Source organism: Nerophis lumbriciformis, linkage group LG08 (genome assembly GCF_033978685.3).
Source record: "Nerophis lumbriciformis linkage group LG08, RoL_Nlum_v2.1, whole genome shotgun sequence".
NCBI classification, from domain to species: Eukaryota; Metazoa; Chordata; class Actinopteri; order Syngnathiformes; family Syngnathidae; genus Nerophis; species Nerophis lumbriciformis.
In genome coordinates, this window is record NC_084555.2 from 29,708,802 (window position 1) to 29,722,854 (window position 14,053).

The 14,053-nt window shown below is 37.1% G+C and overlaps 1 protein-coding gene across 4 annotated transcripts in view; it reads right to left on the reverse strand.

Moving 5' to 3' along the window:
- Positions 1-11,639, reverse strand: part of LOC133611281 (uncharacterized) — a 56,237-nt gene extending 44,598 nt beyond the window's left edge. The window contains exons 1-4 of one of the 4 annotated variants that reach the window (XM_061967980.2): positions 11,392-11,639; positions 11,032-11,150; positions 1,213-1,782; positions 1,015-1,067 (exon numbers count right to left, since the gene is read on the reverse strand). In XM_061967980.2, the coding sequence (XP_061823964.1) occupies positions 1,015-1,067; positions 1,213-1,782; positions 11,032-11,071 (663 nt within the window). In that variant the 5' untranslated portion in view covers positions 11,072-11,150; positions 11,392-11,639. Of the gene's footprint in view, positions 1-1,014; positions 1,068-1,212; positions 1,783-11,031 lie in introns of all 4 variants that reach the window. The other 3 variants (XM_061967977.2, XM_061967979.2, XM_061967978.2) reach the window with 3 other exon arrangements.
- Between the last annotated feature and the right edge of the window lie 2,414 nt (positions 11,640-14,053).

Here is a 14,053-nt window from a genome sequence, read left to right on the forward strand (position 1 = left end):
AGTGTAGATAGAACCACGTTGCAGCAGAAAGTAAACAAATATTAACAGGAATTTAACAAGTAGATTAATAAGAGTCTAGAGCGAGGATAATATAACTGTTAGTGTGTGTGCATACATTTGTGGCGTCGATACCAAAGATAGTACCGATAAATTATTATTACCAGAGAGATTATATATATTTTTATATATAACAATATTTTTATTTTGTCAAAATATTTGTTTTTGTTTTTGCCAATGTTTACAAATTCAGGAGGACGTTAAGGACAAAAACCAAAGGATTTAAATGAGCAGTACAGTAGATAGTATTTTTTTTTTTTTATTTGGTTATTTTGTACTATTGATTTTGTTTTCCAAACAATTGTATGTAATAAAAGAGAATCAGAAACTAGTTTAAATATTGTGTTGATATTGTTAAACTGTCAATAGCTCTCACCATAAATGTAAAATTGTACAGTTAACACATGTGAACGGTATCGCAGTCAGCAGCATAACATTTGGAACATTTATTCAATTTAATTTGTAATCGTATAAAAATATACACAATATTTATATATCAGTTTTTTTAAACTAATAATAGCAACATATGCAAGCCGGTGGTGTTCTTATATTTTTTTGGTTTAATAAAAGCTAATTTCGAGCTTGTGACATACACTGTATGTACACTTTTTTTCCCACTCATTCGCTCCTCATCTGTTTCACCGTACAGCTCAGGAATTTGCATGCACGTTGCGCGGCCCATTAATCTTTTTTTTTCCAATTATTACAATTTCATAATCGTGAGAAGCCGTAATCGACATCGAACCCAAAATGTGATTAATCGTCCAGCCCTAACATGCAGTAGCTTTATTTTTAACAGAACAATACGATAAACAAGTAAAGTTGGAGACAAAGGCTCACGCTGTTATGATTCAAGGGAGAAAACGGTTTTCACATATTTACAATTAACTAAGCATTGCACTTTTTTTTGTACCTTGTCAAATAATCTACCCACAGCATTTTCCAATAACTTCTCACCTGCATTGTACTCTTCAAATTCTTCACTTCAACCTGGAGGCATTTCAGCATCTCTGATGGAGGAGAAATGTCAGATAATGTCAGATGCATACCAAACCAAGAGGAAAAAGGTCAATGGAATGTGTTTGCCCTTCTCAACAAAGTAAAATGAGCAATGAAACAAGAAGTTGTAGTAGTCTAACATTTTGCAGCTCTTACCTGTGATGTTTTTGGGCCCTTCCTGACTGACTGTGATCCCCAATGTTGTCCGACATTCTTCTAGCAGCGTCTCCAGTTCTTTTGCCTGGATGTCTCCAGCCTCTAGTCCCTGTAGCAGAGACTGACTCAGAACGCTGTCCCTCTCTCGCCATTTGGGCCCAGAGGAGCTGCACACCGGTGAGGTGCTACACGTAGCAGATGGACTCTTTGAAGGGCTGACAGGCACAGTCCGAGGGGTAGAGGAAGAAGGACCCCCATTCCTTGCCACGGTATTATGTCCTTTCACTGGTACTGTATTGTCTGGCTTTGTGGCCACTTGGCTGACTGCTAATCCAGTCAAAGAGCTGTTTGAGTTGAGTCGTGAAGAAGCAGGCCTCCACTCAGGTGCAGAAATGGCAGAACTTGTCTGTGATCTCTTAGCGCTCGACGATGGGAGCACCGATACTAGAGGTGAGGATGAAACTGAATGGGACACTTTAGCTGATGTGGAAGGAAGGAGCTGGGGTACAAGTACAGGTATGTCGCTTTCAGGGGAAGCAGGAGGAGTGTGGAAACTATCTAAGTGGTTCCCTAGAAAAAGAAAAAAATGAAGAGAAAGCTTGTTAGTTGCTTGGCAAGATCTTCTGATCCACATTGTTTTGTTTTCTCAAACATCCAACATTTTCTGGATACAGTGTTACCTTGGTTTTTGTATACGCCACCTTTTGTATGATTCGATTTTTGATGATAATTTCCTCATACAATCTCAGTTATCAATATTGCGCTTAACAAACGAGTCCAAGTGCCCGCGTATCATTCGAGTCAGCACTGCCATTCGCATCAACATCGAAAGTGAAAACATGTGAAGTGTGGAAATATTTCTTCCTATTCTTGTTAATAATATGAATACCGAAAAATTTATTTAACTATTATTTTAGCCAATCTAAATCAATTCAAGTACTTTTTAAAGTAGCGTCAATTTGCAATGTGATGAAGATAGGCTAAAAATGCCAGGAGTTAATCAATAATCAGTAGTATATTAGTGTGCAGCTTTTTAAACACTTCATCACAAAATGCTTGTTTTTTCTTGAGCAAGTTAGTTTTGTTGTTTTATTGTTTGTTGTTATTGCTGCTATTTTAACTGTCCTTTTTTCCCATTAAAAAAAAATAAAAAATAAAAATATATATATATATATATATATATATATATATATATATATATATATATATATATATATATATATACATACTTATTTTATTTTGCACTTTTTCTGTCCTTACTTTTAAATGGACAAAAGTGTAATAGTTATATCATTTTTGTTAACAGACTAATTGTCAGGCTTGCCCCTGACAGTTTGGTTGTGTTTTAGTTTTTCCTCTGTGTGTGTAGTATTTCCTGTCAGCGCTCTTGTTTTGGTTCTGTTTCCTGTTTGTCTCCCTGAGTGCTGTGTCCCCTCAGCTGTGGCTGATTGGCACCTGGCCACACCTGGTGTCAATCAGCCAGCTGCTATTTATACCTGCCCTACCCTCCAGTCACTACTGGATTATTGTCATTGTCGATGTCATTACTACCTGTCATAATACTTGTCGTTGTAGCTCTGTCTACTTTTGTTCACTCTGCTCATGTCATAGTTCCTTCGTGTCACAGTAAGTGTTTTTGTTTCTTGTCGACAGTTAGCCTTTGTGCTATTTTAGTTCATAGCCAAGTTTGTTCTCCGCCTTGTGCGCGCCTTTTTTTGTACCCTTTTTGTTTGTTTTTTTGCTATAGTGTTTAATTAAATCATGTTTTCTTGTAGCAAGCCTGCCGCCATCTCTGCATCTTGGGGTTCGTCACCAACACACTCTGACATAATAATCCAGCCTATGACAGTTTGGTTGTGTTTGAGTCTGACACTAATGAGCAGCATAGCTACAGTATAAATAAATATTTATGAACGAATTAGTTGCACATGCTTAAAAGTATTTCAAGCTAAATTTAAAAGTTGATGGCTAAATTAGAGCCACTGAATATGTGTTTGCTTTATAATCAAACTAGTTGACTAATCGTTGATGACTGGTCGACTATTAAAATAGTTGCAGCCATACTCCGAAGTAAGTTAAGTAAGGCTCCACCTTTCCAGAAATGTGCTAGCTTGATGCTAATATACATTGGCTTTGCACTTGACATGCTACTGATTAGCATTAGCAATTTTACGTGGCCATTTCAACACACTCAAATGTGTTAATGAAAACTACAACTAACATGTACGTTGTAATCAAACAGCTGGTATGTAAGAAGTACAATACTTACAGTATTAACACTTTTTAGGGTGCAAAAAAAGACTGTAATAAAGCAACAAGCAAAGAAAAGTGAACATGCAAAGGTCTTGTTGACACATCTAGTACTTGTGGTAAATAAAAGCCGATAAAAAGTAAAGCAGCACGCTAAAGTTTTTACTGCAATAATAGATATTCATGTTTACAGTATGATTCCTTTAAGTGGCTGGTGGAAGCTAAATAATACTAACAGTACAGGATAAAAATAGTTGCTATGGGGGTTTTTGCACTGAAATTCAAGTTTACATGGTATCTTGCACTTTAAAGTGCCAGAAGAGTGGAAAAACAAGTTGCCTATATATTGAAGCTATTATCATATATATATGATTTATAATACCAAAAGACTTCCAAAGTTTGCAAATAAATAGATAACTATCAAAATAGAATCAAGAATAAAGCAGTCAAAATTGGTAGCATGGAGAACTGTAGGCCAATTGCACTAGCCAGTGTGGTCCCCAAGATTTTGGAAAAGAGTATCTATGTGAATTTGTATCCACCACACATTACCAATTTGGATTAGGTCCAAACATGTTACGGATTTATATATGTATGCTCTAAAAGAGTTGATCTGTACAGAAGACAAAACTCCTCTGTACTGCTTCAAAGATGCCTCGAAGGTTTTTGATCGAGTCAATCACAAAAAGCTGTTTCTTAAGCTGAGTCAAATGGGTGTGCCTAATAGCATTGCTGGGATGTTACTGATGCCATGTTCGGCTCACCACACGCCCCACCCACAGAATACTGGTGGTGGTCGGGGGGGGGGGGGGTCCATGGCAACATTTGTCTAACTACAAGGTGAGAGATGCATGATTTATAATCCAGAATTTACTTTTAGCAAGTTTGAGACAAAGCAGAAGCAGCCGCCACCTTAGTATGTCAACAATAACAGCGTAAAAGATAGCATTAGCTGACTGCTATCAATGCGCCGCTAAAATAGGCCGTCTGTGTTAGTGCTTATAATAACAATATCACTCATATTTGGTTAATTGTCAGGTCACAACATTTAAAGAATATTGTTGTTTCTGGATGTTTTTAGAGAGTGTATAATACGTGCAACTCTCCATCTTTTGACTCAAGTGTTAATTAACTATTTATGATTTCAAATGCATAAAAAATCCAAGCACATTTGTTATTGTCTTACATAACAACTGTGAATGAAACAGCACATCCCTTTCCAATTTGTGCGTATTTCCATTATGACTGATCTGATAACATGGTCAGAGTGCAGAAGCGTTACTCCAGTGACGTAAAATTTACGGAACTTGCCGAAGATATTCGAAGCAAAATATTCAATAATTTGTGGCATTTTCTGATGTTTAGACGGTATTTTCACATACTTTGCGGATTGTAAATACAATTGGAAATGGTTTATGTGTACAAAGAAACACAATTAAGCATATAAACTGAACTTGTTTTTCCACTCTACTGGTACTTTATGTCCATTTATTTTTCACTGTGGTTATTTACTGTTAAAGTAAAACCATTAATTCCTTAGCAATTTGTGTTTTTCTGTCAAAATGTGCTACAATGGCTTTTGAAAATAAGTTCAAATCAAGTTGTGGATTCAAACATGCAAAGCAGATCATACAGTACAGGCAATTGTTTGACTCGTCGACTAATCGAAAAATTAATCGCTGACTAGTCGACTATTAAAATAATTCTTAAATTGCAGCCTTTGAGTCTGATTCAAATTATTTTTGGGTAAAACAGCTTCAGTTTTCCTACGATTCCAACTTCATCGGATCTTGTGAAACAGCCTATATCAGAGGTGTCAAGCTTATTTTAGCTCAGGGGCCGCATGGAGGAAAATCTATTATCACGTGGGCCGGACGGGTAAAACCATCGCAAAATAACTTTAAAAAAGCAACTACGACAACTTTAGATTGTTTTCTTTGTTTTACTTTGACCCAAAATAGAACAAGCACATTCTGAAAATGTACATATTACAAATAATCCTCTTGACAAAACACTTCAAGTTAGTTGAAAATTCTGAGGAAAAAAATGGTGCAGTTTCAAAAACACCATGAAGAACACAATGAACTTAGACTGCATCTCAATGTATCTACAAAACAATTAAACTTTAAGTCACAGTCTATTTAAGATTGAACCTAAACAAAATAAAGATTAAATAAAAAATATTTTATGTATCAACTACCTCAATTGTCATTTCCGCATATTAATCGTGCTAACTTGACAAACCATAAAAACTTATTTAGAAACCTTTCAAGAGGGTTGAATTACTTCCTGCCTTCGAGGCATGACTGTGTAGCGATAGAAAAATAAAAGCTGTGCAATGTGTGAACAATTTCAACAAACCAAAAATAAGAACTTAAAAGACTGACAGTATTGCAGTTAATTACACTGTTCAATTCCTTTAAATTTGCACAGAAGACAACCATTTTCACAGAACTATATCAATGTGCAGTGTCTCATGCAGCGTTTTAAGTGGGGCTACCAATTTTTATTTTACTCCTGTTTGTTTTACATTGGGTCGAGGAGGAGTCACAGCCCCGCTTTACCGCGTACCTCTTGCTTGGTATATGTTCACCACGGTTTAAACTATTTGCTTGCCTAACAGAATTGATACAGTATTGCGACATCCAGCAATAAAACAGCTGTTTCTTTAATTTAAAAATGTAGCTCAACTTTACACTAAACAAACTCATCTCGCGGGCCGGATAAAACTTGTTCGTGGGCCTGATCCGGCCCACGAGCCGCATGTTTGACATACCTGGCCTATATAATGCTAATAAAGTCATGATAACAATGATGATGACTATAATTACAATAATGATGTCAAGGCTCCACTAGAAACAGATCAGTCTGATGTCACCCCTGCACACTCATAGTCACCGGCAGTCATACTGCTCAAAAGTGGATTGTTATGATGTGCAGTGATGTCTTAACCTGTGTTACAGTCCTCAATGTTTTTCTTTATTTGGCATTTTGACTTGGTGACAGCAATCAACATTAGACACACCCATTTTTTAAACTGTTTTCAATGAAAGTGAATTGTATATACCAAGGTTCACTAAAATAATGAAAGAAATTACATCCACAAGTTAAAGTACCAATGATTGTCACAGTGAATGAAATAAAAATCATGTAAGAGACAAAAGTTAATCTAACAAAGAGAATACTTATTTTGGCTCATTAGAGTGGAGTAATACAGTGTACATTATCTTGCATTTATACATAATTGCATCAAATGTTCAATCCTGTGAACTGTGCAATGTCACCAAGTCATATTTCAACATACTAAATATAAAATAATGAACTGCAAGGGCGTGTAAAAACATTTCGAACAACGTGGGAAGGAAGACACAAAAGAGGTTGACAATCACCCAGCTGGTGTCTGAATCATCAGGCAACGACGTCACTGAGGAATGGTGCTTGGGAGAAAACCACTTAAGTGCTCACTCGTCTGGCATGTTGACACTGAAAATACCATAACCATGTCGATGGGGACACTTTAACAGGGAGGCTGGACATCCACAAACTGCAGCAAACGTAACAAAAAGATGTCTTGCCCTTGTTTGGACAAAAGCTGTACTTGTAAAAATAAAGGATTTCATTTTAAATGACGAGAGAGCAGCAACTATGCACCGCCTCAATGGAAAAGAATGAGTGGATTGTTTAATACCTTTCTCAAGCCACCCTTCCCTTTTTATTTCTTCATTCGAAACCTTAATGTGCTCGCCCATCCATGCACATGGGTGTCAGACTGACTGACTGAATATGTGTGTGTGTGTGTGTGTGTGTGTGTGTGTGTGTGTGTGTGTGTGTGTGTGTGTGTGTGTGTGTGTGTGTGTGTGTGTGTGTGTGTGTGTGTGTGTGTGTGTGTGTGTGTGCGTGCGTGCGAGTGTGCGTAATGAGGTTTGTGTGTATCTTGAGTGAGCGTGGATGTCACATAGCATTAAGCCTTTATGATTAATCCGCTGCTCTTGTGCCGAGCTGGGGAATTCTGCCGATTCATCACAGCTGGGGTACGCGAGGAGAATGACCACTAACTGAGCAACACACAAAGAGGACAGCTAAGATTCTTGCCTCCCCTTGCTTCTCTTTTTGTTGACCCTATTGCATGGGTGCCCAAACTTATATATATATATATATATATATATATATATATATGTATATTATACTGTGTGTGTGTATATATATATATATATATATATATACACACAGTTTGTATATATGTAGATAATATATATACACATGTATATAAATACATGCATTTATAGAAATATATATACATAGATATACATATATACACAAATACATATGTACATACATACTAGGGATGTCCCGATCCAGGTTTTTGCACTTCCGATCCGATACCGATATTGCTTTTGCACTTCCGATCCGATACCGATACTGACCGATACCGATACAGACCGATACCGATACTGACCGATACTGGCCTATCCGAGCATGTATTAAAGTTTAAAGTTATTTAGCCTACTTTGTTGTCAGAATCCTGTTGAAAAGGGTTTTAGTACTCTTGATAACAACTAGCCAGCTGAATTAGGGGAGTTTGAATAATACACAATGGTTGGTAACAAGAAACTGACCTGTTTATTCAAGGATAAACACAAAATAGACACAATTATACATGACAAACAGAAATGGCATCATTGAAACTAGGGCTGGGCGATATGGCCTTTTTTTAATATTGCGATAATTTAAGGCCATATTGCGATACACGATATATATCTCGATATTTTGCCTCAGCCTTGAATGAACACTTGATGCATATAATCACAGCAGTATGATGATTCCATGTGTTTTGATTGATTAATTGAGACTTTTATTAGTAGGTTGCACAGTGAAGTACATATTCCGTACAATTGACCACTAAATAGTAACACCCGAATAAGTTTTTCAACTTGTTTGAATCGGGGTCCACTTAAATTGATTCATGATACATATATATACTATCAGATATATACTATCATCATAATACAGTCATCACACAAGATAATCACATTGAATTATATATAATCCGGGGTGTGGAGGGGGGCGCCTGATGTAAGTGTCAAAAAGACAGCCAAAAGAGTTTGATATGAGAATAAATCTAAAGTTAAAATATAGGGTAGAAATGCACCCATTTGCAGGAAATGTAGTCTTGATTTTCAAAATGTTCTTTCAAGGCTTGCATGTCTACATTAAAACATTCTTCTTCATACTGCATTAATATATGCTACTTTTAAACTTTCATGTAGAGAAGGAAATCACAACTAAAAAAATCACTAATTTTTTCATACGGTGTTGATGTGGAAATTTTTGCCTCGGCATTTTGATGGTGTGGACGTGTGGCACCGAACGGAGATAAGCGTCTCGACAGACGTTACAATATTTGAACAATGATGACGAAAACTTGTTTTCTCTGTCGTGTCCGTGTGTCGAAAATTGTTATGCACTTATTTTTTTATTTGATTTTGTGCGTGGCATAGATTTGCCGTGCGCAGAGGACGTTTGAGCAGGCGCGCACCTTAGCGGCTGCGCTAGCATCACAGCTAACGTTAGCCATGCTGCTACCTCTCTGCTGGGAGAGGACGTATATGTACCGGTATGTGACGTGTGACGTGTGTAAGAAGTTGCGCTTGCTGTCTGTGAGAAGGAGACAGAAGAAGGAGTGGGAAGAGCCTGTAGTGCAATGCCAGCAGCTAAAAGCAACTGCGTGAGAATCCATAGACCTGTGGATGTGTTGAAAGTGTGCTGGAAAATGCGGAACGGAAATAGGGAGCAGCAGAAAAGTGGAATGTATTATTTGAATCTGTGCGTTGGAAAACACGGACCAGAGTTTTTTTAAACTGGATCTGGATCGGCATTTTCCCATGCCTTGCCGATACGCATTTTTTGGCAAATATCGGCGGCCGATCCGATCCAAATATCGGATAGGCATCCCTAATACATACATATACACATTCATATATACACACCCATAAATGTACACATACATATGTATACAGTACATACATACATATACATGTACATACATACATACATGTTCAGGCCTCGAATTATAACTTTTTAAGGTCAAGGCAAGTGTTGCCTTAAAGGAGGGCTCATATTTTAGGGCACCAAGGCAAACATTATTTTCTTTCGAGGCAGGATATATATATATTTATATATTTATATATATAAAATAGTGTTCATGTATGAGATCTAGGGCTGCCAATTATGGCCAAAGTAATAATTAAGATTATTGTTACCATAAATATGTTGTATAGGAATTAACTATACACAATAAAACATTAACAAAATCCTGTGATGATTTTTGAAGTAACACCTTAGTGACATGAAAAAAACACATTTAATCTAAAAAAAACCCTTGTGTTTACTTTTTGATATCAAAATAAAACACAAAGCAGTTTGGCTAATGAAGATAAAGTCTAATAAACAAGCTTTGTTCTTCTCCAACGCCTCCCTAGTGTTTCAGTACAACAGTATGGCCAACAACAACAAAAAACGGAGTGATCCCTCTCACATCGAATAAACAATCTTCACAGCTAGTGTTCAATTTGATGAAATGACAAAACATTTTAGCCAGTATTGATGTTATTTGAACACTGATCCAGTTTGCAGTTAAATAAAGAACGAGTGAACAACCCAGTAAATAAAGTAAAGACTTTATAAACAAGTTGTGACAACTGCTGCAAAACATCAAATCATTTTCTCCTTCGCTGTGTACTTTTACTCTGGGGACAAGTGTCTCCAATATTGTCCACACCTGTCTCCATCTAAACACAGCAGTGCGCTCTTAAACGCACGGCGGGAAGCGAGGGAAAATTACGTTAAACCAAGGGCTTGGCTTTGTTTACTCCGAGGGGAAATCTCCGCAGCAAAGTCGGTGTCGTTGGTCCGCCATAATTATCAAGTCAAACACCGCTGGTGCGCATGCGCCTGACTTCGTCTCGCCGAAAAATGCATTAATAAATGATGTATTTTTTGGTAATTAAAAAACGGTATTACTAATTATCGCAAATTATCATTATACCGTTTACTGTTACATCCCTCGTCCATTTACAAGTAAAAAGTCAAGGGCGGTCACGGCATGTTCTTGCCGCAAATGTTGGTAAATTTTTTGGGCATTACGGCGAAAGACGAGGGCTAAAATTTGAGCCCTGCATATTTATCTACTGCTATATACAGCAAAATTCTGGCAACTGAGCTGTTACTTTTTTACCGCAAAATATATGTTCCTTGATTTTAGCATGCATTACTGTAAATGGAAAAATGGTACCGCTGATCATTTTACAGTAAATTTCAACGACTAAGCCGAGGTTTTTACCGTAAAATCTACTGACTTTTAACAGTGTAGCCTTGCACACATGTCATCAATGATTGAGCAGCTTGAAAGAGGTATGAATATGTATATAATTCGGTAGCCACCCTTTGGCGGGTCAAACGAAATGACACGTCGGGCACAATTTGGCCCGCGGGACCCACCTTGGGCACCCCCGCCCTATGGTGTACCATCCTTCGACTGTAAAACACAAGTGTGTGTATGTGATAGCTTACCTGTGAGCCCATGGCTGTCCTTGCTTGAAAAGTTACCCATCCTGCAGTAAATCTGGCCGCCGACAGGTCCTGATGGTGCTCCCCTGCTCGGCCCAGGTCAAATTGGCAGTGAGGGTGACCTGCACATACATTCAGCACTTCCGGTCCAGTTGATGGATGAGGCACCACGACTTCCCCACTATTGTGTATGCAAACTGACAACTTCTAATTACGATAGAATCAGAGGACCAATCAATAAATTAAATACATTTTACCCTACTTGCTAACGAGCAAGACAAGTGTTGTAAAAGTAACTTTTAACCAACCGATTAAGGACAAGTCATGCAACAAGTTAGGGAGGAAATAAAGATGAACACCAACCATAGAACGCGGGGACAAATGAATCCAAAAAGAAATCCGTAGTTTGGTCAACTTTTCACAATACCGCCTCGCCGAGTCTTCACGAAATCACTACATCGCCACTGAACACACTTTTAATTCCGGGTCCGTTTTTAAAATGAGGCAAATGCCGGCTGGCAGTCATCCCGACAGTGAAGCGACGAGCTCCAACAAACACTAACGAGTTCCCGCCTGCGGTGACATGCGCGGAAAGTGCCCACTAGAGGGCGTGAGTGGGCTGCTTGAGCTTGAATAAAGAAAGCTGCTGCTTCTTGACTCATATTTACTGAGACGTCGGCTGACGTCGCTGTGATGCTGATCAAATGAGCTTTGAAAGAGGAAATTAGGTCACCACACGTAATGACGCATTGTCATCCATTAGGTTCTTTGGATGAAAAACATTTGGATGATTCCATTTTAACTAGTTAGTTAATTTATAGTTTTCCTAAATGTCATAGCCGTACAGTAGGTGGGTGGATCCATCCAAATGTCAATATTATCGACAGTATGAGATAGGTATTTTTCAGTTTCCTTCCATGTTCATTTCAAGAAATTATGTTTGTAGGCTCCAGCGCCCCCCGCGACCCCGAAGGGAATAAGCGGTATAAAATGGATGGATGGATGTTTGTGTTAATGTTGTGTTTGTTCAAACATTTTTTTAAATGTATTTACATGGTTTTTTTCAGTTTTCTGTTTATTTCACAAACATTTTATTTTTGTATTCAAATATATTATATATTTAGATGTTTTTTAGTTTTATTCTGTTTATTTTACACATTTTATACGTTTACATGGCATTTCTTAGTTTTCTTATATTTATATTTCACAAAAATGTTTTTATTAATGTCTCTCAAAAAAAAAAAAAAAAAAAAAATATATATATATATATATATATATATGTATTGTTTTACAAACTATGGGATTTTGGGATAAAATGCCAACGGATTTGAATGTACACTCTCAAAAATAGAGACAAGAACATTTCTCTAGCAACAGGTTTTTTTTGAAAGAATATTCTCTCAGAAGCACAATGATGGTCTTTAAAAGGCAGAAGTAAACATGTATTATACCAAAAAGGTGATATAAGTACAAATATGTACTATTTTAATCCTAAGGGTACTTGCTGCATTAAACATATTTAACTCATCGACAATACTTATTAGTAGTATTTTAAATAGGGCAGACTAATAGTATAATTATAATCAATGCATTTAGAGCCTAATAATTTATGTTATTAGCATCGTAATTGTCATTGTGTCTATAAATTATCATCTTTTAGAATTATCTTGTTTTTAGTTTTTTCTTTCGAGATTGTTCTTATTGTTGTGTATTGAGCTTTTATTCCCTTTACTTATGGGCACAAGCACATGCATGTTTACATCATCCTGGCACTATCAGATATGTGAAGCACATTGTGCTGTTTAAGATATAGGAGGTTTAGATTAACTAATTGTGCTGTGTAAAATATAGGAGGTTAAATTAACTGGTACACATTGATAGGTACACAAATGGACATGGACACACCCAGTGACAAGTATTGTACACTTTTAGGTACAAGCTGCAGTACCTCTATTTTTGAGGGTGTAGTTATTGCTTTGGGTTACTTATTTTGATGTATTGACTTTATTTTGCTCAAACAATTGTATGTATCAGATTATTGGTGACATAGACTAATCTGCATGAACGCGTTTATTTTGACATCCCTACTGATTGATAATGATTATGGAATTATCCACATTGTCACATTCATTTTGACAGCTCTTGTCTCCTCCAGTCCTGGGTGTAGCCCACTTCTGCAGACCTGAAAGTCATCGAGGAAAGGCTCCAGCTCATCCATCCATTTTCTAACGCTTATTCCCTTTGGGGTCGCTGGAGCCTATCTCAGCTACAATCGGGCGGAAGGCGGTGTACACCCTGGACAAGTCGCCACCTCATCACAGGGCCAACACAGATAGACAGACAACAAAGCATTGTGTTGATTTTGTTTTTAAGTTAGATGTCAACATTTTACTTTTGAAAATCATTGTTAACATGCCACACCATTAGAACACAATTTCCGGCACCTGTAAGTTGATATTGATACTAAATGGTATTCATTTCCAATACTTACGTTTTGTGTGTATTCATGTGATAATAGATGTTAATTTAATAGTTTTCATTGACACCAAGCTCTTAATGATAATTCTGCTGTGAAATTATATATTGTCTGATTTGCAAGTAGGCTACCTATACATTCATGTCTGTCTTAAGTATTGAACAAGTTTATTGCCATTAAGTTTAATGTGCCAGTGTTGTATTTTCTTCAGTGTTTGACTGCAAGTATTTTACTTGCAATTAAACCAGTTGTTTAATTGCAATGTGAATCTTAGTTGTATTTTTGATTGCCAAATTTGGAGAGGTTAAAATTGCGCTAATGCTAATCAGTAGCATGTACAAGGCTTATTCATTGTAAATTAGCAACGAGCTTGCTTAAAAGGTGGAGCTTAGTTGGCATGGAAAATTACATTATATTGATACCCTTTTTTGCTCGTCTAGCGCTTGAGCCGGTGCTGTGTCTGCAACCAAATGTAACATCACGTGCAACCCAGGTTTCTCAAACTGGTAGTGATTGATTTTGCGTGAATCCGTACACAATAGTAACGGC